Source organism: Lagopus muta, chromosome 16 (assembly GCF_023343835.1).
Source record: "Lagopus muta isolate bLagMut1 chromosome 16, bLagMut1 primary, whole genome shotgun sequence".
Taxonomy (NCBI): domain Eukaryota; kingdom Metazoa; phylum Chordata; class Aves; order Galliformes; family Phasianidae; genus Lagopus; species Lagopus muta.
Genome location: NC_064448.1, coordinates 11,887,684 through 11,913,829, shown reverse-complemented (window position 1 = coordinate 11,913,829; position 26,146 = coordinate 11,887,684). Strand labels below are relative to the sequence as shown.

At 47.9% G+C, this 26,146-nt stretch overlaps 4 protein-coding genes across 5 annotated transcripts in view; all 4 read right to left on the bottom strand.

The window, feature by feature from the left end:
- LOC125701432 (probable ATP-dependent RNA helicase DHX35) overlaps positions 1–26,146 on the bottom strand; it is a 40,762-nt gene that overhangs the window by 7,760 nt on the left and 6,856 nt on the right. The window contains exon 5 of one of the 2 annotated variants that reach the window (XM_048963492.1): positions 25,954–26,141. The exons of the other annotated variant lie outside the window; for it this stretch is intronic. Coding sequence (XP_048819449.1) covers positions 26,133–26,141 — 9 coding nt within the window. The 3' untranslated portion in view covers positions 25,954–26,132. Of the gene's footprint in view, positions 1–25,953; positions 26,142–26,146 lie in introns of those variants that run through there. 2 annotated transcript variants of the gene reach the window in all.
- LOC125701426 (protein FAM83D-B-like) lies at positions 422–7,225 on the bottom strand. The gene is given in 5 exon segments (XM_048963483.1): positions 422–3,037; positions 3,397–3,521; positions 4,389–4,556; positions 6,661–7,113; positions 7,115–7,225. Coding segments are annotated over 5 exon segments (1,746 nt in total). The 3' UTR covers positions 422–2,148.
- On the bottom strand, positions 14,764–19,321 carry LOC125701494 (protein FAM83D-B-like). Its single transcript, XM_048963589.1, is given in 6 exon segments — positions 14,764–16,708; positions 16,900–17,024; positions 17,430–17,597; positions 18,323–18,775; positions 18,777–18,891; positions 19,314–19,321. Coding segments are annotated over 6 exon segments (1,260 nt in total). The 3' UTR covers positions 14,764–16,317.
- LOC125701425 (protein FAM83D-B-like) lies at positions 19,004–25,721 on the bottom strand. The gene is given in 5 exon segments (XM_048963481.1): positions 19,004–21,519; positions 21,879–22,003; positions 22,871–23,038; positions 25,157–25,609; positions 25,611–25,721. Coding segments are annotated over 5 exon segments (1,746 nt in total). The 3' UTR covers positions 19,004–20,630.

Below are 26,146 nucleotides of genomic sequence, written 5' to 3'. Positions count from 1 at the left end.
CCGCAGCGTCCTCTGCGAGCAAACCGGGAATTGAACGGCGAGAGCTGCGGGCTGCGACGCGGGGTGTCGGGGTGCCCGGTGCCACGCGAATAAAAGACGACTCACAAAATTTCAGAGCCTCCCGGCAAAGTGAATTTATTTGTAAACAGCGTATCGCCCCTATCAGTACCAAAACAATCCTACAGTGCAACAACGTTGAGGAGTACGCAGAGCAAAGGTTTTCGAGTTCATTTTACAGGCATTCAAACGCTGCCCAATGCCAGCTCTTAAACACAAAGCCTTGTCAGAGAGGCTTTGAGCACTGCTTACTGCTCCTCCAGGGCAGGGGAAAGGAGTGGATCATCTGACAGCCTACAGCAGCAGCCGGGCCTTCACCAACGCAGCCTGAAAAGATGGAAGTGCCACAGCCGACAGGATAAAGCATGTCTGCCTACGCTTCCATTGCAGCCCAGCTGTTTTGGGTGTTTTCCCACTCATTCATTTCTTCTTAGGGAAATGAACTTAACAGCTGAAATGTGCCATCTACTGGACAGATGCTCCCATAAATAAGGAGGAAATACCTTATCCAGACTGGTTTCACTGTAGAATTCAGTCTGGTTAGTTACCAACGTAATGGTATTCAGGTGTAAAGCAGCACAGGTCAGACCTCAGAGAGGTGATCCATCAAGCACAAACACACATGCACCTGCTGCAGACATTCAGGCAGTGTCTCTGCAAAGTGACTTAACCCACAATCCATGTAGTGTTGAAGGTATTTTCATAAGCTCTAGTGGCTCTCTGGTTCCCCAAACCAGTATCAGTGGATAAAATACAGACAGAGCAGGAAATACAGAATAAATTCTGAAAGCCCAGTTTAAAGAGAGAAAAAATTATTTGTAAAATAGTCATGGCAAACAACCTATAATATTTTTGTACTTTCTTTGAGCAGAGACTTTGTCATGTGTCCTTGGGGATCATCTCACCTCCAGCCTGACTCCAAGGCAGGCAGGCACTTACAGGTCTCCTACCAGAACTAAGACACACGTCCCAGTTCCAGCTGAGACAGTTCATTTTCTTCTTAGCATCTGACATGAAGCTACCTTTAGATTTAAGAGAAAAAACTGTTGGTAACACAGTTATGTTACCGTTGTTACGTGCACACCTTACATATAGCCATGTAAAGGCATATGAGGACAATCAAATTGAAGACCTAGTTAGATCAGAACCCACAGCTGTTCCAACAGACCTTTCACAGCTTCAGAGATGAACACATTTTACTCTTCTACTGGAGTGAGAATGAAGTTATTTTCCCTCATTCTGAACATGTAGTGAAAATAAAACCTATTATTAAAAAGGGGAAATAAATATTACCATTCTGAGCAAGATCTGACTCATATTTTTCCAAGTTTAGAGAACTTAACGCCAGAGTGTTAGCAATCCTAAAAACAAAACTTAAATGCTTTCTAAGTCAAATATTCAGAAGTACAATAAACCTATACCACTAATGTGTATAAGGGAAACATGCAAGTGGTTTCAGTACATGTGAAAAATCTCACTGACTGAATTGCACAGTAGAAAACAAAGTGCTGGACAGTGACGTGTGTATGGGAACTGCTGAGTCACGGCCTGAACCTCTGATTGATCACCTGAGGTGAGCCATGAGTCAGCCAGAGGAGCACAGGTGAAGGTCCAGCAAGTCCACCCCTCCTGGACCTATTGAAGAGCTGGCTACCAGAGGGGAAGGATCTCTTCTGGAGATCCTCCTCTTTGATATCTTCTAGTGAGCTCAACCCAAGGGTAAGCTCTTCCACTTATTCTCTTTTGTGATCCTTGTTTGCTTTGCCTCACTCTTTTGATTCTATTGCAATTATAACATCTTGGTTATACAGCTTTGCCTTACTCTTTTGATTATATTGCAATTATAACATCTTGGTTATACAGCTTTGCCTTACTCTTTTGATTATATTGCAATTATAACATCTTGGTTATACAGACGTGTGCATGTATTAAAGAAGAGTAAAAGTACTAGAAGGAATTACAAGAATCAGCAGATGTAAAGTGCTTGCATTTTGTGACCAGAGCTTTCAAGCTCTGCATTCAGTGCAGCATTTATTCAGACAAGAGTGAAACATCTCAGAGGCTGTGCAGGCTGGCACTGATGTCTCACCTCTACTTCAGGTTGTACCTTCCCCTGCAGTGGTTCACGTAGCTTTCAGGAACACGTCTTCTCCTGGACAAGATACCCACCATGTGGCTAAGCTTTGATCTGATGGTGGAGTAGTGGAATTGCCTCTCCGTATGCAGTTTTTGGAAATACTCTGCCCTGTGAACACTAGGGTATTCAAAGGACCTAAGAGAAGACAGCGAGCTGGTAGAGCTCGTACGAGACAGGTGGGATGATGATGAAGATAGCGACCGCAGGCTAGAATTTGATGAAGACTTTCCAGGTTGAAAGGATTCTTCTTTGGAAAACTTCCTGTAAAGCAGAGGGGTTTCCACATACGCATCTTCCCTTGTCTGCATCACTGCAGCCTTCAGCAAAACTGAAGTCTGAGTCCCAGTCGTTCTTGTAGCAGTTGAAGTTTGAGTGTCAGCTTCTTCTGTTAAAACATTGGTCTGCATGCCAACATTACACACGGCCACTGCAGGCTGCTCTTCCCATAAGCCAGTTTGAGTTGATGCATTCTTCTGTCCCACTCTGGCCTCTGGATCGCTGAGCCACTCCTCTTCACTGAAGTGAGAATGTCCCAGGTCATGAGGTTTGCGTCTTGGAGTGTCTGCAGCCACATCTAGTTCTTTTAACAGTTTTTTTGGAGTACTAGACAGCCTGGCAAATTCTGCCCTCAAATTGCTCTCCACAGTGTATTCTTTAGAGGACTCTCTTCTTTTCTCCATGTGATCAAATATTCCACTGTTCCTACAGCTTGATCGGCACTCAGGACTGATAGGGTTTGACTGGGCATAAAGAATTCGAAACTGCAGGTCAAAGTGTTCAACAACTTGACCAGACAGTAGCAGCAAGTTACTGCTGTTCAGCTTCCCGTCAGTCCATGTGAAACTGTTGAAAACAAACCAAGATTCACAATTAAACTCCAGTGCACTTCAACACGTAGTAACAGACAGCAAGACTCAGCCTGGAAGCGTTGTGCGTAAGGAAGGCATAGACCTGATCAACTGTTCACTCGCTCCTTCAGGAAAATCTCTGCACAGCCACAGCCAGGTTCTTTGCTAATGCCAAGACATGCAATACAAGTTTCCCAAAGGTGCCTCCTGTTCTGTGTTAGTCCCACTCAGGTACCCACTTGATATTTATTAGTAACAGCAAACACAACACAATCTTCTTTAACACAATCTTCTTGCAGAACACCCCCCTGCTTTTTTTAGCATAATTACACACTAATGCATTCCAGTACTTGCCTGTAGGAGCCTGTTGTCACTCTCACGCCATCAATCAACATGAATTTTTCATGGACTTTCCCAATAATTTTGGCACCTGATCTCGTGTAGTAGATGTTGCCAGTGAGAGTTCGAACCCTCATCAACTGTTTCAGGAAAAAAAGGGAAAAAACTAGCATCAAATTTAAGTTTACGTCCAAAAAGTTTTGATCATTAATTCTGCTTAAAAGCAACAAGATTAATTGTGGAACATAGGAACGAAACAAGCTTCCTCAAATTGACCTGCAACTAAAGTCTTACTGGTTCTGTAGTGCTAACTTTCTGTTAGATCATAAAAGGCTGTAGAGAGTTAATCTGGAGAGAATGGGGAGCACCAACTAATTACTGCCCACAGAGCTAGGAGTGCCTCCCATCCAGACAAGCACTCACTTGGGTCAACATAAGCCAGGACGTAACACAGTCGTGTCAGCTTACATTCAGAGGAATCAAGTAAGCTACCTGGGTCACATCCTCCAAATCCTGAAGATAAAAGATGTTCCCAATGCCACACCACCCTTGAGCTTCCTGTTTGCTTTCCTTAGAGTTATTTGCCTTGGCAAACAGTTCCTTGAGCCACAGAATAAAGTTACTTAGATCTTGCAAAATTAAACGCTTGGAAATAGCCACTTCTCCAGCAGGGATCACAGGGATCCACCCAGCACGCCGGGGAGCTGCACAGCATGGCTGTCATTCCTACATGCAGACATGTGAGGTAGAAGGAAGTGTGAAGGTAAACGTGCCTTTTCTGTGTGGTTTTTGATTACGTTGTAAGAAATTTCACCCCTTTGGGTAGAGACTGTACTGAAACCATCAAAATGGGCCATAACCTTCAGCACCCTCTTATTTCAGTGTCCAAACAGACAGGGTGCTTTAGACTTTTAGGGAAATCTGAGGATTTGCAGAAAGGTGTCTCTGATGTACAAAACCAAAGCAGAACCACAAGAAGGAAAAACAAAACCACTTTTAGTACTTACACTCTCCTTCTCAGGACAGACACCCAAGTTTTTGCACATTTCCAAGAAATAAGGTAGAAAGTCCTGGTCAAGAAGGATATAGACAGGGACCTGGCGCTTGCTGTAGGCATTCTGAAGGTCACTGAAGATATCAGTATCTGTGAAGGAATCCATAACAAGGGCAATCACCTGTAAAGAGAGGCAGCAAGAGTTCCAGAGCTTTAATTCACACAGGACAGAAGTGGCTCAGAAGGCCTCCTGCACAGCTCAGCATCTACAAACATTCTCTGTTTTCTCCTCAGGCCACCTGATAGAAAGGCAGCACCGTCCCTATACAAATGACCAAGACAACAATCAACTGGATATATCTCCTAAGAGCTGGGAAGAGCACATTCTGGGTTTCCATCCAACACCTTCACAAAAAAAACTCACAAGCAGATGCAAATTCGCCGTGAGAGTTCTTTTGAACAGACAAGCCCAAAGATGGAAAGATTCAGCGGGCCACAGACAAAACGTTCTTACATTTGTAAACAGCCTCTCCATTCAGAGCAACACCACACAGCATTGCCCAGAATCCCAGCCCTTTCAACCTGGGAACGCACAGCTGCGTGGGTGCAGACACAAAGCTCTGGCTTCATGACTTACTGCTGTCCCACCAGATGTGCAACAAGAGCTGTTGCTCTCACCTGCTGTCTCAGCTCTCCTGGCACACACCCCCTGCTGCACAGGGCCCGGGCACACAGCACAGCTGCTCTGTGTGTGGCACTGCTGGTGCTCACAGGAAACATTTCCCACAAGAACAGTCTCAGCTCTGCATTCCCACCTGAGCCCTGCTCCTTACAGGGTTAGCTCTAAACAGGCCATTTCTTAGTTATAGAACACATTTCTAGGCTACATTTCTAGAAGAAGTTAGCTTATGCTTGTGCTCCTCTTGTAGTGCCTCTGGTCTTCTCACTCTGCCACTTCTCTAAGTGCCAGAGCAAGATGGAGAAAATTAAGGCACTGTTGATGAGGTGAATAAGAAATTAACCCCTGAAAACAGAACAATAGGAACACAATTCCTTGGAAATACCGCTGCCTTCAAACGGCCGCTCAGTTAGCAGCACATGAGCTCTAATCCCAGTATTAGCAGCTGAAAAAGACAGAAAAGCTGTATTCAAACTAAACAAAACAGTTATAGCAGATAGAGAAAACTCTCTTCTCTGTACTGGGCTCTTCCAGATGCGCAGACAAGGCAGCAACTGCACCCACCTCAGTCATAGAGCATCCTAAGCTGGAAGGGATCCTCAAAAATACAGCGCCCAACCCCCAGCTCCACACAGCAGCACCCCAACCCAAATCCTATGGCTGAAAGCGATGTCCCAGCCCTCCCTGAGCTCCAGCAGCTGGGGGCCATGCCCACTGCATTCTGGGGCAGAGCCTTTCCCTGATATCTCTGCTGTCACAGCTCCATGCCTTCCCCTCAGCTTCAATTGCTGGTCACCAGAGGTCAGTCCCTCAAGCTGACAGGGAACTCAGCAGCATCTGAAGCTTTCCTACTCCCCACGTTAATCCTAAGGATGCAGACATGACCAAGCAGAACATCAGTCATTAATTTCCAGGGGTCTCTCTGTTTTTTCACCCACAAAAGCACTTCCCAGGCCAGCACCTGGCAGCGAGCAGAACAGCGCGCCTGGCTGCTGCCTTGGCCTAAAGAAGATAACAAAGAACAGCTCTTGGGAAAAACAGCCGTTCGATGGTGCAATTCGATGAATCACCAGAAACCTTCGGAGCGGCTCTTCCTGCACAGCAGCCGCCCAGCAAAGCCCGTGCCATCCTCACTCGCTGACAGCCTCACCTCGGTGCCACGTGGGAGCACCGGGCCGGGGCCGGGGCCGCCCCACCCAGCAGGGAGCCGCGCTTTTCAATTTCAGCGGAGCCGACGGGACCGCGGTGGGAAAGGAGCTGCTGCCGGGCACAGCCACTACGGGCGCTGTGCACGATTAATGCAACCGCTCACACGGAACGGTCACCGCTCCGCGGGGCGTTCGGACCGCGCTCCGCATCGGCCCAGAGCCACGTGCAGCCACGGCACGGTGCGCGGCCAGGGGCGGCTCTGCGCTGCGCTTCGGGCCGATTGGGAAGAAAGGAGAGTGCGGGCACGGCGCTACCTCTGCACGTAGCGCCCTTCTGACGAGGCAGGACACAAGAAAAGCTTCCACGAGGAGGCGCCTACGAGCGAGCCTGGCTCGCAAAGCCACGAACCCGTCCTAAAGCGGCTCGAACCCGGCCAGCGGTCCCACGGGGCACCCACCTGCTGCGCGGAGCGGATCTGCCGCCGCACCGCCTCCTTGCAGCCGTACGGGCTGTCCTCGCCGCCCGGCTGGAAGTGCGCCTCCACCCGCGTCAGCCCGCGGAACGCGCCGCTGCCGAAGCCCGGCCAGCCCAGCTCCAGCGCCGGCGGCTCCGCGTCCGAGCGCTCGGGGAAGTAGGTGAGCGACGACGCGTCCAGGGACGCCTCGGCCGCCGACTCGTCGGCCGCGGTGGGCGGCACGGCGCCCCGCGCGATGGCCTGCACCTCGGGCTCCGACAGGAAGGGCGGCAGCCGCTCCCGCCGCAGGAAGGCGCGCAGCGCCTCGGGGCCGCCCGCCACCAGCTCCTCCAGCGCCAGCCGCTGCGCCTCGCTGTACGGCCCGGGCGGGCGCGGCGGCCACTGCCCGGCGCCCTCCTCCAGGCACTGCGATGTGTTGGCGGCCATGGCGCGGGAGGGCGGGCGGCCGCGGGCAGCGCCGTGACGGCGCCTTTATAGCGCCTTTGAATCCAAACGGCGCCGCGCAACGCCGCCACTGGAGGAGCTGCGCTCCGCCCCCCGCCGCCATTGGCCGCTCGTCCCGCCCCGCCCCGCCTCCATTGGCCGCTCGTCCCGCCCCGCCCCGCCGCCATTGGCCGCTCGTCCCGCCCCGCCCCGCCGCCATTGGCCGCTCGTCCCGCCCCGCCCCGCCGCCATTGGCCGCTCGTCCCGCCCCTCATTCGTTACAGCCCTCAGCTGCGAAGCCCAGAAGAACCAACGGCACTTTCTATGTTATTAAAAGAAATTTAATATATATATATGTTTTTAAATTAAAAAATTCAATCTCTCTATTAAAGACGCAGGTCAGGTGCTAATACTGTCAGACATACCCTTTTGGCATGAGTTTTACATAAAATTTAAGATTTTATGCATTGCTTCAACACGTTAAGAAACCATCTCTTCATACTTACAGTAACAATAAAGTCAGCTCCATACAATATCAAATATCCTTTAAAAAAAAAAAAAAAGTTTTAAATATATTAGACTCTGACTGCCAAAATGCCATTTTATACACAAAGCTGCTAATACAACAAGCAGTCCTCACGTTCTTTCTCTCACATAAAATACACCTGGTCGGCTGGGTCTGTACGCTCTGCAGGATGGGGTGAGGGTTACTGCAGAAGGCGCCCTGTGCTGCAGTGCCAAGGCTGCTCTTGCTGTAAAACCCGTATCTGTCTCCCGGTGGAGGTCAGTGTGTTGGTGAGGTCAGAACACGCTCCTCGAGCGTTGTCTCCTCTACCACAGCTGGAATGCAGCACGATGTTCTGGGTCAGACGTTGCCTGAAGAGCCCCGCGGTACCCGGATGATGAGGGGGGCCTGCAGCCCAGTGCCTGCTTGGGCAGGATGAACACAGCCAAAGAACAACCGGCTCTGTTGTACGGCCGCAAAGAAAACAAAACTCCAGATATTAACGGCACTCTGAGCACGTGTTGGATTCTGCCTCGGGAGAGCTGCTATACCAAAAGAGGTCAAAAAGATTTGTTAAATTATCCTGATCATTTTCATTCTGGGTATTATGAAGGGAAACAGTGATCGTGGGAGAAACAAACAAAAGCTTCGATGTCAGGCTCTGAACTGCTTTCCCTTGCAATAGCAAACAGCACCGCACAGCACTGCAAGCACTCCAGAGACCAACAACAGAGTAATTTTAGCAAATATAAGGCACAGAAATACCCAGACACAGGGAGGACACCTTCCAGCAGATGCACAACAGTTAATCCACGGCTCACCACAGACCAGTACTGTTGCTTTCTCAGTTAAGTTATTCTTATTTCAGGATACTGCCAGCTGTATTTCAGTGTGCAAGATTTGGGTGACCAGAGGTCCAAGATTAAACCAAAAGCACACCGAACAAAACTTGTAAAGCCAGCTGGGAGATCATAAGTGCTTTCATCTGCAACCCCATGAAATAAGACCTTGCTGAGTGCACCAGAGAATTCAGTGCCTCTGCCATGGACTGCACCGATTCCTTATTGCCACTGCCCTGCCATGCTCTGCTCCTTCCCTACCGGGAGTTCCTCAGTCTCTGGTGCCCAACCACACCTGCTACAGCATCCCGCCAACTGGACTCCAGTTGGAGTCCTTTCTTGGCTGAACAGAGGGTTGTAGGATTCCAGAGCACCACAGAAGTGACACTGAGCTAAAATCACATCACTGGGTATGCCAAGCACAGATCCAGGCCTGAAGTCACACAGATCCCAGCAATAGTGCTTGAGCCCTTATCTGACATTTCATTGCTGGGACTTCCTCGGTTGAGCTTAGTAAAACAGAGATGCTATTCTGAGAGACGTTTCTTTTTGCAGTTAAGTCAAGTCTTTCGACGTAGAAAGCAAGGAAGATTCTGCAAGTAGGGAGGTCATTCCCACATGCAGCTCCACCTACAGCAGGCCAGCACTGCACTCCCCACATCTTTGCATAGCCTTCATGAACCACCACAACCTTAGGCTACTGCTGATGCAAGTGTGACCCTGATCTGACCTTGAATCTGCATTTAGAGTATTAACGAACCTAGAGTCACTGGTTATAGTGTAAAACCCCTATATCTTTCTCTCATAAGCCAAGTGCTTGACATGCCAATCAACACAATTCACAGCGTCCACGGCTGTTCAGCAAAACGAAGATCTAGTGAATTAGCCAAAGCGCCTCCTGCTTTGTACTTCAGACCATTCCACTAGGATAGCCTTTACTCAAACACAGATACAGAAAGCACTACTGTTACAACACTGCTAAGTTTTACAATTAAGAGCCCTGCTCCTAGAGATGAGTTCTGTCAGACCTACAAAGGTTGTCCTTCAACCAGTCACAAAGCTGGGGAAAGAGCACACGTCAGTAACTGAGAAAGTACAGTTTCAGAACACAGCTGGCATGCAATAAGGAGGAGTACACACACGTAGCATGCAGAAGAAGTTATTTGTTAAGCTGGTATGCCCCTGAATTTACTCAGACTTTGACTTTTTTTCTTGTTATCTAATGATGCTAGTCTCCTTCTCATAACACAGAAATTTCAATGTAGAAAACAGAAAACTGGCAAATAATTCAAAGCAGAACAATTTTTGGAAGACAAATGCCCTGGACCAGTCTTAAGCTAATAGCTGAAATCCTGATTTACTACTCTACAGAATATTAGGTACTGGCAGGCTATGGTTTCAGCAAACTACAACACAATTAAAAAGCTACAGTCAGAATAAAACCCCAGAACACACACATTAGTTCTATTAGAATAACAGCAGTAAGCTTTTCCAGTCATTCAAATGACAGCCTAAACCATACGGACATTTATCACTTTCAGGCAAACGTTCAGAGTAACTGTCAGCCTGGGTAATGCAAGCAGAACTTCAGGTATTTCTTAACTAAGCAACCTTGGCCAACTATTGCTCTTCACTTGGGACAACCTCCACATTATACCTGAGAAAGTAGGTAAGACATTAATTAAAATTAAAAAGTCTATTTCAGCTCAAGACAAAGCAATAAATCATCGTCTCTCACCTCCCAGCAATAGTTATGTGATGCAGGCAGTTTCCAACTACATTCTCAAAGAAAAATCCTCCTGTGACCATACACTAAGACCTAGCTGAGTAATCCTATTTTAGACTTAAAAGCAGTATGTTAAGACATCAAGGGAAAAGAGAAACACATCTGTTGTGAGAGAGAAATCATTGCAGCATATGCAGCATCTCCTGTAGAACTGCTCAATGTCAACTGAATGTTCTTTGAAGGGAAGAAGGAAGGACACTGCAGGCAAACTGCCCAAAGCACATGCTGCAGATCACTGCTACAGGCTGTTTCTTTAATGACAGTGGATGTAGTAAAAGAACACTGGGTGAGGTGAACCTTTAAAGTGGACAATTGCTCAATCTACAACACTTTTACCAGAAGCGTGCACTGACACACTGCAGGTACAGTTAAACATCATTAATTTAAAAAACAAACCGAAACAGGCAAAATGAGGATTACAAAAAGGCACCTCAATTTACTGTAAGAAGAGGAACTGGCAGCAGAAAAGCTTCAGCCCACCTCTTCAGTGCTTGATGACAATTATGGAAACAAACAGCACTGGCTGCTTTCTGTGCATATTATTAACACAGAGTGCAAGTTGTTGTCCTCAGCATCCCTCCTCCCTCTCCTAGTACACCTAACTTACAATATGTGCTCCTAGGCATATCAATTAAATGCAAAGATGATAAAATTGGTTTCTTCTTTTCCCCCACCCTCTTACCAGGGGAAACTGTAAAAAAAAAAAACAAAAAGTTCAAGAAAATTAGGCATGAATTGCTAGAAAGAAAAGAAGTATACAACCTACTCCACTGGCCACATTACTGCACACAGATTTGTACCACTACTTTACTCTGGGAAACAAGTTAGAGACCATACAACCATAATCCTAGCCCAGAGTCAATCACAGCTCAACCTTGCACAACCTTGCACAGTCCTAAGTCCCTGTATAGTTTCTGCTGATGCAACTCAATTTTATTTCTAAGCTTCTCCATCTGCTATTCTGGCCTTGAAATTGTTGGCAAAACCGATTAATCATGCTGAATTCAGCATACAGTATCAGAAATTCTGGAGGGAAGGTAAGCATTCATTCAGGAGTTGAGTTGCCATTCCTGTTATTCAGCAAAAACCACTAATAAATGGAGAGTTATAATGATAATTAAGTGGGAAAATCTGGACATGGAGAAACTCACTGAAACAGCAGCAACTCGACGAGGCTGTGTCACCCCAACCACTCTTCCTTCAGCTGTCCAGCCAGCTTCTGCTAGGTACTGCAAACAAATATTTAGGGAAAGAAGGCGTTGTGATTAAGAGGTGCTAGCTCTCCACACTGCTTGGTTCAGACACAAGCTTATGCATGATCTCCAGAAGACCAGTTACTTTTTGTGCATTATTTGTCTCACCATTAAAGACAATTTAGGTTTCTGTAATTGTTTTTAATTAAGAAAAATATAGTATGATAACTACTTCTAAGAACATCAACTGTCAGAAGGTATGCTAAAAGCAGTTGTTTGAGTCTCAAGTATTAATGTGAATTGCTTCATTTTTTATTTTCTTTCCTTCATTTTATAACCACTTTGAAGACAAGCAGCACAAGTCAAGTGCTCACACTGAAACAGGTGGCTTTCATCATTAGCTTGCAGTCATTTAAGTTAAAATCAAGAATCGTTTATAAAAAACTTGCAGGAAACCCACACTTCCTTTCCTTCTCAAAATTGTGTTTTCAACAAAATTTTAAACTTAATTCTGATAAAGTTATAAAAGCCTTCACTTTAGCAGAGTAATTCTTTGTATCAGCATAAATGTAGGGTGTGTTCCTTTCCAGGAGTGAAAGAAGGCTTTCTGTCTCAGATACGCCAGTTCCTGCTATCAAACATGAAGCTTTACTTTTCTCTCCTTTTGGTCATGCACACACACACAACACTGGCAAATTCCATTCTTACAGCATAGCTCTGGGATGCTGGTTTAATATTTCATGCAAAATCCTCTGAGGGAATACCAGATTTTACCAAGCTGAACACACACTTACCTGTGGAATTTGCGTTGACTTCCCACATCCTGTTTCTCCAACAATCACCAGAGTCTGATAGCTCTCCACTAGATAAAGTATGTGATTTCTTAGCTGAAAGACATAACATTTAGGCACCAAAACCAGATTTGAACAAAAAAAGAAAGCTAACATTAGTGTTTACCTAAGCAAAGTCATTTTACAGAGAATGTACTGTCAAAAGTTAAGAGAATCTTTCAAATCTACAAAGATTATGCATACAAAATACAGTAACTAAATTAAACCTACAAAGCCCATAAAACTGTTGGCAACAGCTGTCAATGAGAACGATCAGTTTCAGCAAATAAAGAGAATGAGATCACATAACTGTGCTATGTTGTAAAGGGTTTCCATACTGCTTTCTCAAATACAGACAAAACCACAAAAGCCAGGCACCATCTAACTGATTTAATATCCCCAGAAAGAACTCTTGTACCTTAAAAACGGGCAGCTTTTGTCTTTGTTGTTCAATAGACAGAGAAGCATAAGGATTATAGATGACTGTTACACCACTGCTCTCTGCAGGGCTCTGCCTCTCCTCCGAGACGCTGACGCCAGGACCTTCTGTGCCTACATGACAGCAGTTAACTTTTACAACACAACCAAAGTCAAGATGCTCCTCGCAAGGAGGAATTGCATGCATCCTAGCATATATCAAGAGACCGATTTTTCTAGAAAATTAATCAAAAATATTCCATACCTGTAAACAAGCAAAAATTGTGTCAAATCAAACGTCTTTCTCCTGCTATTAAAAACCTAACATGAATACATACTAATATGAATTTTTAAAGGAAGATAAAGGAGAAAAAAAGCACATGGGAAAAATAAACAGCAAGTCTTAGGACTGTTATTCTTCCATGCAGCAGTTCCGATATAGCTTCAATATCAATCTCAGAAATAAGGCCACGAGTTTCAAGCCAGCCAGCCATGTAACAGGACTCCTTTGGACTAACATGAACCACAAAACTGCAGCCTTGCCTACTGATGAGATACACCACTGCAGCTCTACATTTACCTCAGTATCTGAAATTTGATTTGTTTCTGCTGCTGTGTTAAAATAAAACTAGGGACAACTAAAAATTCCAAATAATGCAGACAAACCAAAAGCAAAAACTCATCTCAACAAAGGAACGTATTGTCTTCAGCTGCAAATTCAACTGGAAAAATCTGAGAGCAAAGGGGTTTCTCCTGTTTTGTAGGACTTGCTCATTTGGGGTTTTTCCCATTGTTTCTGCTGTTTAAATCAACTCACCCCAAGTCAAAACTGCTAAGTAAGTTTCACAGCATACCGAATCAGTTTTAACAGCAATTAGCACTGACTCTGATAACTATCCACTTCCAGAATGGGTAAGGTAAGAAACAGGAAGATCCAGGAGCCCACTGCCACTCAGAACATAGAATTATTTGAGATGAAAGGGACCTAAAAGGTCATTTATGCCAATTCTCCTGCAATGAGCAAGGACACCACAGCTCCATCAAGTGCTCACAGCCCCATCCAGCCTGACCTTGAATGTCTCCAGGGATGGGGCATCCACCACTTCTCTACACATCCCACATCAGTGCTTCATCACCCTTAGCATAAATAACTTCTTCCTTATATGCAACCTAAATCTCCCCTCCTGTAGTTTGAAAGCTTGCCTTTGCCCTAACGCAACAGATGCTGCTGAAGTCTGCCCCCATCTAACAGCCCACAGAAACACCCCTCAGCCCCCTCTCGTCATGCCTGACCTGCTCCAGCCGCCCTCGTGTTCCACTCTCCGATCTCATTCACGGCCCTTGCCGATCGCGCTGCTTTAAGCCCACGTCTGCGTGATGCCGGGAGCCCCCCAAGCTCCCGACGCAACCTCAGGAGCGCTGCAGGGCTGCTCTCTTCCCCCAGTTCTCTCTCAGCGTAGCCCCCGCCACTCCCCAGCTACAAGGGCACACGGTGTCCGCTGGCCGCAGAGCGCCCCCGGCACCGAGCAGCGCTCACAGAGGCCTCCCCTCCCGCACCGCCGCCGGCTGAGGGGCAGAGCGCTCCTCCGGCAGCGCAGCCCGTGCGGTTCCCCGCCACCACCGGGGCCAGAAGCGCTTTAGCTCACGGAAGAAAGGATAAAAAAAGGGAAAGAAGGAAGGCGCAAGCCTCCCCTACCACACAGACGCGCCGCCCTCACCCGGCTTCCAAAACTTCACCGGTCCCACGGGCGCCGCCATCTTGGGGTGAGAAGGTAACCGGAAGCGGAAGTGTAGAGCCCACATGGTTCGGCGCCCGTTGCCATGGCGCCGGCCCGCCCCGGCGCGCGTTGCTGTGGGCTCGTGAAGTGAACGGGGCGGGGCCTGGGGTTTAACTGCGGGCAGGCTCTCACCCCAAAATGTCTGTCGTTAATTAGCAAAGCTAATTGCTTCCTCACCCACCGTGACGGGTGCCACCGCGCTAGCAGTGTTGTGGTGGCTACAGCAGCACACGTCGTAATGCTATAACTCCACAGGCACTCGCTGAGTGTCTGCATAACCACCCGATAAGAACGTTATTCAGTCATAATTAGACACGCTACAAAAATTTATTTCAATGTCCTTGTTAAACGACACCCATCCTATCAAAAATAAGCTCTACTCTTATCGCAGCACCATCACTGTATCAGGCGCTGCTGAGAAGAAAATCCTGCTGCTGGGACACGGAAATGGAGTCCTGTTAACATCAGGAGATGAACAACGAAGTTAAAAACCTGTAATTGTGATAACAGACACACGGGGGATCATCACTGTGAGAGTACGGTCACACAAACAGCATTTTGCATAGAGTACAAAACTGCCTTCTTAAAGGGTATTAATGGCAAATGTCCAAAATAAGAATAAAAATACATATTTAAATTTGCTTTCATCAGGATAAAAGTTAACGCTATTAAACTATATAAACTATTGAACATTTACAAATCAGGAATCAAAACTATTACACTAGCACGGTTGTAAGCAGAGAAGAAAAAGGACACGTTGGCACGATGCACTGGCAGGAAATACCACTTCTGTAAGATCCACATGTCCACTTTGATATTCTCCCACTGGCGGATAGCACAGATCCACATGAACTTCCCCAGCTAAGTATACAGATTCCCCTTGGAGGCCCAGAATCCACAAGCACACATATTGCTAAGATTTCTGCTGCAGCAGAGTCTTAAGAACATCTACAAGAAATGGCTCTATTTCTCACTACCATGAGGCTGCCTGTCAGGTGGAAGCTTTTTAAATTAGAAGCATCTTCGCAGATTTCAGATCTACTCAGCTTTTCCTATAAGATCAGGCAGCGGTAGCAACCGTAAAACATATAATGCAGAAAAAAAAAGTCTTTTTTGGCTTTGCTACTAATATTAGTAGGTTGTTAGTCATATAGCCCCTTGACTTCAGGCATTTAGAATGTGTTTATTGTGATGGTCACAATCCAAGTGATAAGAATTATCACTTTTTTAGTGATTATTTGAAAAGATTATTTGAAATTAAGTCATGGCAGAAACATTAATCTGATACATTAAATCGTTCTGCCTAGCTGCTCAGCTTCATGTAAACAGTACTAGAAACCAGGTACTGACCTAGTTTCTAGCTTACAGCTACTCCCATCCAGTTCTGCATCATAGAACTGTTTGTGGAACACAAGACTAAGCTCTGACTGACTTCAGAGCCATGCAGCAGTCCTGCTATCCATCTTTAGAATCTTAAGGAATGTATTTTTTAAGGAATCTACATATAGAAAATGAGATTTGAGCTACTGAACTAAGACGTCACCAACCCGTTACGTTAAAATAATCAGAAATAGGTTGAAAAATGAGAAACTGACAGAACACCAGAAATCAGTAATGGCTTCTCAGGTATTAAAGAGTTTTGTTTTGTTTTTCAAGAGCACTTCTGCACGTAAGACAATACCATAATTGTGTCTGCTGAATGACATGGCAGAGGTGTTCAACTGAACTCACAATTCCGGTATTTCTTTCTCTCAGCTTGAGGTTGCCTTCCCAGCTGCTTGCACAGACACACTGTAAGGCAGTACAGGACATGGACCACAGGACATGGCTTCTGAGGTTTTGCATCTTGCTCTGAGTGAACGTGCAATTCATCTCTCTATGATCCAGTGTGGCCTCATAACTAGAGAGCCATTCCTCTTAGTCAGTGGTGGAGAAACATGCATTGCATTACTTGACACATAGACTGCTTCCCTTGAGGCATGCATCCAGTTTCGCTTCCTTTTTAGATTTCCTACAAATGCTCTAAGATATAAAAACTCCATTCTCAGAAAGTTTTCCCTGGTTAAGTCTCTAGAAGCCACTGTAATCCTGACCAGCTCATCAAACACCTTATTCTTCTCGCTGCCGGAGAACTCTTTAAGGTCGACAGGCTTTGAATGTGCATAAAGAGTCCGAAATTCCTGGTCAAAGTGTGCAACTGCAGGACCCGACAGGATCAAAATGTTACTGCTGTTCAGCTTCCCATCCATCCATGTAAAACTAGCAAAAGAAGGAGAAAGTTCCAAGTTAATTCAAAGTAATAACAGATATCCAAGCACTAACTGAAAATTCTCATGGTAGTGTGCCTTATTTTGAGGCCAAACATTACAAGCAATGTGCTAGTAAGGAAAATGGTTTTAAAATGTTACTGTTTCCTGTTTAAAGAAATCATATAAAAACTCGACACTTACCTATAGGAACCTGTTGTCACTCTAATGCCATCAATTAGCATGAACTTTTCACGGACTTTTCCAACAATTTTGGCACCTGACCTTGTGTAGTATGTGTTCCCAGTGATATTTCGAACTCTCATTAACTGTTAAAAAGATACAGAAGGCAATACATGAATTTCAAAGTTATATGATTGTAATACATTTAAAGAAGCAACACATGACAGTAAAGATCACTGATGAACTAGCAAAGGTTACTGTACAGTGGCAAAGGATTCACCATCTAGAAACAGTTTTGAATTGGCTTAGCCCACAGAGACAAAACTCACAAAGGGGCAGAGCTATACACTGATGGTGCAGAGTGCGGCTGTTAAAACTGCTGTCTGATCTCAGAGGGACTCAAACTCCAGAGAATCTTGGGAACGTGCCTCCCATCAGCCTTCGCAGTCTCAGCAAGCCCGAGCAGTTCCACATGCCCTTTTACATACTGGACATTCCCCCTTCACTTTCTTGAGCAGTACTTTTGTCTCTAGAAGCATTACAAGGCTTACCTTCTCCTGCTCCAGATCAACTCCTAGATCCCTGCACATTTTCAGAAAGTGGGAAAATGAAGACTGATCCAGAAGGATATATGCTTTGACTTGCCGCTGGCTACAAGCTTCCAAGAGGTCCGTGAAGATATCAGTATCTGTGAAGGAATCCATGACCAGGGCAATCATCTGCAACAAGGTTCAGAAGAAATCGTTAGGTTGTTTCCACAGTATCCCAAGGGAGATGGGAGGAATTTGACTTTCAATTTAAATATTTCCCCACCCCCCACAGCCCTTTTTTTCCCTCCTGGTCACTGCACATGGTACAGTCCTCTGCAATACATCCTTCTGTTCTTCAGAGAACGAACGGAACATTTAAAAGACGTGTAAGAAAGTGAAGAGAAGGGAACAATAACTGTGAATGGACTAAAGATCTGAGATGAGAATCGCATATTGATACAGATGATTACAGCCCACAGCTCACCAACACACATCACTTGTTGTTATCATCACTTTTTCACATCCCTGTGTTGTTAATTTCCCCTGAACTTATGGACAGAACCCACTGTTGTTTGTCCCTATTTTAGTGCTGCTTGTTTTATTTATAGCAGATAACAGCGCTTAGGATTTTCTATCATCCCCATGTGGGATTTTCTTTCACTATTTCAGTGGAGCACTACGAAGCTCACTGCCTGGACACGGACGGCTGGGTGCACTGGTCGCAAGCAACGCGCCTGCAAGCCTATCGCCGAGAGCACCGTTTATCGACAGCAAGAAGCAACGCTCTTTATCACACAGCCTCGCCTTCAGGGCACTGCGACACAAATCTGAGCGCCTCTGCCTTCCCCCCACCCCTGCGGCACTCGGGAGGCTGCGGCGGGCACAGAGGACGTGCCGACCCACGGGGCACCCACCTGCCGCGCGGAGCGGATCTGCCGCCGCACCGCCTCCTTGCAGCCGTACGGGCTGTCCCCGCCGCCCGGCTGGAAGTGCGCCTCCACCCGCGTCAGCCCGCGGAACGCGCCGCTGCCGAAGCCCGGCCAGCCCAGCTCCAGCGCCGGCGGCTCCGCGTCCGAGCGCTCGGGGAAGTAGGTGAGCGACGACGCGTCCAGGGACGCCTCGGCCGCCGACTCGTCGGCCGCGGCGGGCGGCACGGCGCCCCGCGCGATGGCCTGCACCTCGGGCTCCGACAGGAAGGGCGGCAGCCGCTCCCGCCGCAGGAAGGCGCGCAGCGCCTCGGGGCCGCCCGCCACCAGCTCCTCCAGCGCCAGCCGCTGCGCCTCGCTGTACGGCCCGGGCGGGCGCGGCGGCCATTGCCCGGCGCCCTCCTCCAGGCACTGCGATGTGTTCCCGGCCATGGCGCGGGAGGGCCGGCGGCCGCGGGCAGCGCCGTTACGGCGCCTTTATAGCGGGCGGCCGCTCCCCGCCTCCCGCCCGGCCCCGCGCCCTCGCACCGCCGCCGGCCGCCCCCCCGCAGCGTCCTCTGCGAGCAAACCGGGAATTGAACGGCGAGAGCTGCGGGCTGCGACGCGGGGTGTCGGGGTGCCCGGTGCCACGCGAATAAAAGACGACTCACAAAGCTTCAGAGCCTCCCGGCAAAGTGAATTTATTTGTAAACAGCGTATCGCCCCTATCAGTACCAAAACAATCCTACAGTGCAACAACGTTGAGGAGTACGCAGAGCAAAGGTTTTCGAGTTCATTTTACAGGCATTCAAACGCTGCCCAATGCCAGCTCTTAAACACAAAGCCTTGTCAGAGAGGCTTTGAGCACTGCTTACTGCTCCTCCAGGGCAGGGGAAAGGAGTGGATCATCTGACAGCCTACAGCAGCAGCCGGGCCTTCACCAACGCAGCCTGAAAAGATGGAAGTGCCACAGCAGATAGGATAAAGCATGTCTGCCTACACTTCCATTGCAGCCCAGCTGTTTTGGGTGTTTTCCCACTCATTCATTTCTTCTTAGGGAAATGAACTTAACAGCTGAAATGTGCCATCTACTGGACAGATGCTCCCATAAATAAGGAGGAAATACCTTATCCAGACTGGTTTCACTGTAGAATTCAGTCTGGTTAGTTACCAACCTAATGGTATTCAGGTGTAAAGCAGCACAGGTCAGACCTCAGAGAGGTGATCCATCAAGCACAAACACACATGCACCTGCTGCAGACATTCAGGCAGTGTCTCTGCAAAGTGACTTAACCCACAATCCATGTAGTGTTGAAGGTATTTTCATAAGCTCTAGTGGCTCTCTGGTTCCCCAAACCAGTATCAGTGGATAAAATACAGACAGAGCAGGAAATACAGAATAAATTCTGAAAGCCCAGTTTAAAGAGAGAAAAAATTATTTGTAAAATAGTCATGGCAAACAACCTATAATATTTTTGTACTTTCTTTGAGCAGAGACTTTGTCATGTGTCCTTGGGGATCATCTCACCTCCAGCCTGACTCCAAGGCAGGCAGGCACTTACAGGTCTCCTACCAGAACTAAGACACACGTCCCAGTTCCAGCTGAGACAGTTCGTTTTCTTCTTAGCATCTGACATGAAGCTACCTTTAGATTTAAGAGAAAAAACTGTTGGTAACACAGTTATGTTACCGTTGTTACGTGCACACCTTACATATAGCCATGTAAAGGCATATGAGGACAATCAAATTGAAGACCTAGTTAGATCAGAACCCACAGCTGTTCCAACAGACCTTTCACAGCTTCAGAGATGAACACATTTTACTCTTCTACTGGAGTGAGAATGAAGTTATTTTCCCTCATTCTGAACATGTAGTGGAAATAAAACCTATTATTAAAAAGGGGAAATAAATATTACCATTCTGAGCAAGATCTGACTCAAATTTTTCCAAGTTTAGAGAACTTAAAGCCAGAGCATTAGCAATCCTAAAAACAAAACTTAAATGCTTTCTAAGGCAAATATTCAGAAGTACAATAAACCTATACCACTAATGTGTATAAGGGAAACATGCAAGTGGTTTCAGTACATGTGAAAAATCTCACTGACTGAATTGCACAGTAGAAAACAAAGTGCTGGACAGTGACGTGTGCATGTATTAAAGAAGAGTAAAAGTACTAGAAGGAATTACAAGAATCAGCAGATGTGAAGTGCTTGCATTTTGTGACCAGAGCTTTCAAGCTCTGCATTCAGTGCAGCATTTATTCAGACAAGAGTGAAACATCTCAGAGGCTGTGCAGGCTGGCACTGATGTCTCACCTCTACTTCAGGTTGTACCTTCCCCTGCAGTGGTTCACGTAGCTTTCAGGGACATGTCTTCTCCTGGACAAGATACCCACCATGTGGCTAAGCTTTGATCTGATGGTGGAGTAGTGGAATTGCCTCTCCGTATGCAGTTTTTGGAAATACTCTGCCCTGTGAACACTAGGGTATTCAAAGGACCTAAGAGAAGACAGCGAGCTGGTAGAGCTCGTACGAGACAGGTGGGATGATGATGAAGATAGCGACCGCAGGCTAGAATTTGATGAAGACTTTCCAGGTTGAAAGGATTCTTCTTTGGAAAACTTCCTGTAAAGCAGAGGGGTTTCCACATACGCATCTTCCCTTGTCTGCGTCACTGCAGCCTTCAGCAAAACTGAAGTCTGAGTCCCAGTTGTTCTTGTAGCAGTTGAAGTTTGAGTGTCAGCTTCTTCTGTTAAAACATTGGTCTGCATGCCAACATTACACACGGCCACTGCAGGCTGCTCTTCCCATAAGCCAGTTTGAGTTGATGCATTCTTCTGTCCCACTCTGGCCTCTGGATCGCTGAGCCACTCCTCTTCACTGAAGTGAGAATGTCCCAGGTCATGAGGTTTGCGTCTTGGAGTGTCTGCAGCCACATCTAGTTCTTTTAACAGTTTTTTTGGAGTACTAGACAGCCTGGCAAATTCTGCCCTCAAATTGCTCTCCACAGTGTATTCTTTAGAGGACTCTATTCTTTTCTCCATGTGATCAAATATTCCACTGTTCCTACAGCTTGATCGGCACTCAGGACTGATAGGGTTTGACTGGGCATAAAGAATTCGAAACTGCAGGTCAAAGTGTTCAACAACTTGACCAGACAGTAGCAGCAAGTTACTGCTGTTCAGCTTCCCGTCAGTCCATGTGAAACTGTTGAAAACAAACCAAGATTCACAATTAAACTCCAGTGCACTTCAACACGTAGTAACAGACAGCAAGACTCAGCCTGGAAGCGTTGTGCGTAAGGAAGGCATAGACCTGATCAACTGTTCACTCGCTCCTTCAGGAAAATCTCTGCACAGCCACAGCCAGGTTCTTTGCTAATGCCAAGACATGCAATACAAGTTTCCCAAAGGTGCCTCCTGTTCTGTGTTAGTCCCACTCAGGTACCCACTTGATATTTATTAGTAACAGCAAACACAACACAATCTTCTTTAACACAATCTTCTTGCAGAACACCCCCCTGCTTTTTTTAGCATAATTACACACTAATGCATTCCAGTACTTGCCTGTAGGAGCCTGTTGTCACTCTCACGCCATCAATCAACATGAATTTTTCATGGACTTTCCCAATAATTTTGGCACCTGATCTCGTGTAGTAGATGTTGCCAGTGAGAGTTCGAACCCTCATCAACTGTTTCAATAAAAAAAGGGAAAAAACTAGCATCAAATTTAAGTTTACGTCCAAAAAGTTTTGATCATTAATTCTGCTTAAAAGCAACAAGATTAATTGTGGAACATAGGAACGAAACAAGCTTCCTCAAATTGACCTGCAACTAAAGTCTTACTGGTTCTGTAGTGCTAACTTTCTGTTAGATCATAAAAGGCTGTAGAGAGTTAATCTGGAGAGAATGGGGAGCACCAACTAATTACTGCCCACAGAGCTAGGAGTGCCTCCCATCCAGACAAGCACTCACTTGGGTCAACATAAGCCAGGACGTAACACAGTCGTGTCAGCTTACATTCAGAGGAATCAAGTAAGCTACCTGGGTCACATCCTCCAAATCCTGAAGATAAAAGATGTTCCCAATGCCACACCACCCTTGAGCTTCCTGTTTGCTTTCCTTAGAGTTATTTGCCTTGGCAAACAGTTCCTTGAGCCACAGAATAAAGTTACTTAGATCTTGCAAAATTAAACGCTTGGAAATAGCCACTTCTCCAGCAGGGATCACAGGGATCCACCCAGCACGCCGGGGAGCTGCACAGCATGGCTGTCATTCCTACATGCAGACATGTGAGGTAGAAGGAAGTGTGAAGGTAAACGTGCCTTTTCTGTGTGGTTTTTGATTATGTTGTAAGAAATTTCACCCCTTTGGGTAGAGACCGTACTGAAACCATCAAAATGGGCCATAACCTTCAGCACCCTCTTATTTCAGTGTCCAAACAGACAGGGTGCTTTAGACTTTTAGGGAAATCTGAGGATTTGCAGAAAGGTGTCTCTGATGTACAAAACCAAAGCAGAACCACAAGAAGGAAAAACAAAAGCACATTTAGTACTTACACTCTCCTTCTCAGGACAGACACCCAAGTTTTTGCACATTTCCAAGAAATAAGGTAGAAAGTCCTGGTCAAGAAGGATATAGACAGGGACCTGGCGCTTGCTGTAGGCATTCTGAAGGTCACTGAAGATATCAGTATCTGTGAAGGAATCCATAACAAGGGCAATCACCTGTAAAGAGAGGCAGCAAGAGTTCCAGAGCTTTAATTCACACAGGACAGAAGAGGCTCAGAAGGCCTCCTGCACAGCTCAGCATCTACAAACATTCTCTGTTTTCTCCTCAGGCCACCTGATAGAAAGGCAGCACCGTCCCTATACAAATGACCAAGACAACAATCAACTGGATATATCTCCTAAGAGCTGGGAAGAGCACATTCTGGGTTTCCATCCAACACCTTCACAAAAAAAACTCACAAGCAGATGCAAATTCGCCGTGAGAGTTCTTTTGAACAGACAAGCCCAAAGATGGAAAGATTCAGTGGGCCACAGACAAAACGTTCTTACATTTGTAAACAGCCTCTCCATTCAGAGCAACACCACACAGCATTGCCCAGAATCCCAGCCCTTTCAACCTGGGAACGCACAGCTGCGTGGGTGCAGACACAAAGCTCTGGCTTCATGACTTACTGCTGTCCCACCAGATGTGCAACAAGAGCTGTTGCTCTCACCTGCTGTCTCAGCTCTCCTGGCACACACCCCCTGCTGCACAGAGGCCCGGGCACACAGCACAGCTGCTCTGTGTGTGGCACTGCTGGTGCTCACAGGAAACATTTCCCACAAGAACAGTCTCAGCTCTGCATTCCCACCTGAGCCCTGCTCCTTACAGGGTTAGCTCTAAACAGGCCATTTCTTAGTTATAGAACACATTTCTAGGCTACATTTCTAGGCTACATTTCTAGAAGAAGTTAGCTTATGCTTGTGCTCCTCTTGTAGTGCCTCTGGTCTTCTCACTCTGCCACTTCTCTAAGTGCCAGAGCAAGATGGAGAAAATTAAGGCACTGTTGATGAGGTGAATAAGAAATTAACCCCTGAAAACAGAACAATAGGAACACAATTCCTTGGAAATACCGCTGCCTTCAAACGGCCGCTCAGTTAGCAGCACATGAGCTCTAATCCCAGTATTAGCAGCTGAAAAAGACAGAAAAGCTGTATTCAAACTAAACAAAACAGTTATAGCAGATAGAGAAAACTCTCTTCTCTGTACTGGGCTCTTCCAGATGCGCAGACAAGGCAGCAACTGCACCCACCTCAGTCATAGAGCATCCTAAGCTGGAAGGGATCCTCAAAAATACAGCGCCCAACCCCCAGCTCCACACAGCAGCACCCCAACCCAAATCCTATGGCTGAAAGCGATGTCCCAGCCCTCCCTGAGCTCCAGCAGCTGGGGGCCATGCCCACTGCATTCTGGGGCAGAGCCTTTCCCTGATATCTCTGCTGTCACAGCTCCATGCCTTCCCCTCAGCTTCAATTGCTGGTCACCAGAGGTCAGTCCCTCAAGCTGACAGGGAACTCAGCAGCATCTGAAGCTTTCCTACTCCCCACGTTAATCCTAAGGATGCAGACATGACCAAGCAGAACATCAGTCATTAATTTCCAGGGGTCTCTCTGTTTTTTCACCCACAAAAGCACTTCCCAGGCCAGCACCTGGCAGCGAGCAGAACAGCGCGCCTGGCTGCTGCCTTGGCCTAAAGAAGATAACAAAGAACAGCTCTTGGGAAAAACAGCCGTTCGATGGTGCAATTCGATGAATCACCAGAAACCTTCGGAGCGGCTCTTCCTGCACAGCAGCCGCCCAGCAAAGCCCGTGCCATCCTCACTCGCTGACAGCCTCACCTCGGTGCCACGTGGGAGCACCGGGCCGGGGCCGGGGCCGCCCCACCCAGCAGGGAGCCGCGCTTTTCAATTTCAGCGGAGCCGACGGGACCGCGGTGGGAAAGGAGCTGCTGCCGGGCACAGCCACTACGGGCGCTGTGCACGATTAATGCAACCGCTCACACGGAACGGTCACCGCTCCGCGGGGCGTTCGGACCGCGCTCCGCATCGGCCCAGAGCCACGTGCAGCCACGGCACGGTGCGCGGCCAGGGGCGGCTCTGCGCTGCGCTTCGGGCCGATTGGGAAGAAAGGAGAGTGCGGGCACGGCGCTACCTCTGCACGTAGCGCCCTTCTGACGAGGCAGGACACAAGAAAAGCTTCCACGAGGAGGCGCCTACGAGCGAGCCTGGCTCGCAAAGCCACGAACCCGTCCTAAAGCGGCTCGAACCCGGCCAGCGGTCCCACGGGGCACCCACCTGCTGCGCGGAGCGGATCTGCCGCCGCACCGCCTCCTTGCAGCCGTACGGGCTGTCCTCGCCGCCCGGCTGGAAGTGCGCCTCCACCCGCGTCAGCCCGCGGAACGCGCCGCTGCCGAAGCCCGGCCAGCCCAGCTCCAGCGCCGGCGGCTCCGCGTCCGAGCGCTCGGGGAAGTAGGTGAGCGACGACGCGTCCAGGGACGCCTCGGCCGCCGACTCGTCGGCCGCGGTGGGCGGCACGGCGCCCCGCGCGATGGCCTGCACCTCGGGCTCCGACAGGAAGGGCGGCAGCCGCTCCCGCCGCAGGAAGGCGCGCAGCGCCTCGGGGCCGCCCGCCACCAGCTCCTCCAGCGCCAGCCGCTGCGCCTCGCTGTACGGCCCGGGCGGGCGCGGCGGCCACTGCCCGGCGCCCTCCTCCAGGCACTGCGATGTGTTGGCGGCCATGGCGCGGGAGGGCGGGCGGCCGCGGGCAGCGCCGTGACGGCGCCTTTATAGCGCCTTTGAATCCAAACGGCGCCGCGCAACGCCGCCACTGGAGGAGCTGCGCTCCGCCCCCCGCCGCCATTGGCCGCTCGTCCCGCCCCGCCCCGCCGCCATTGGCCGCTCGTCCCGCCCCGCCCCGCCGCCATTGGCCGCTCGTCCCGCCCCGCCCCGCCGCCATTGGCCGCTCGTCCCGCCCCGCCCCGCCGCCATTGGCCGCTCGTCCCGCCCCTCATTCGTTACAGCCCTCAGCTGCGAAGCCCAGAAGAACCAACGGCACTTTCTATGTTATTAAAAGAAATTTAATATATATATATGTTTTTAAATTAAAAAATTCAATCTCTCTATTAAAGACGCAGGTCAGGTGCTAATACTGTCAGACATACCCTTTTGGCATGAGTTTTACATAAAATTTAAGATTTTATGCGTTGCTTCAACACGTTAAGAAACCATCTCTTCATACTTACAGTAACAATAAAGTCAGCTCCATACAATATCAAATATCCTTTA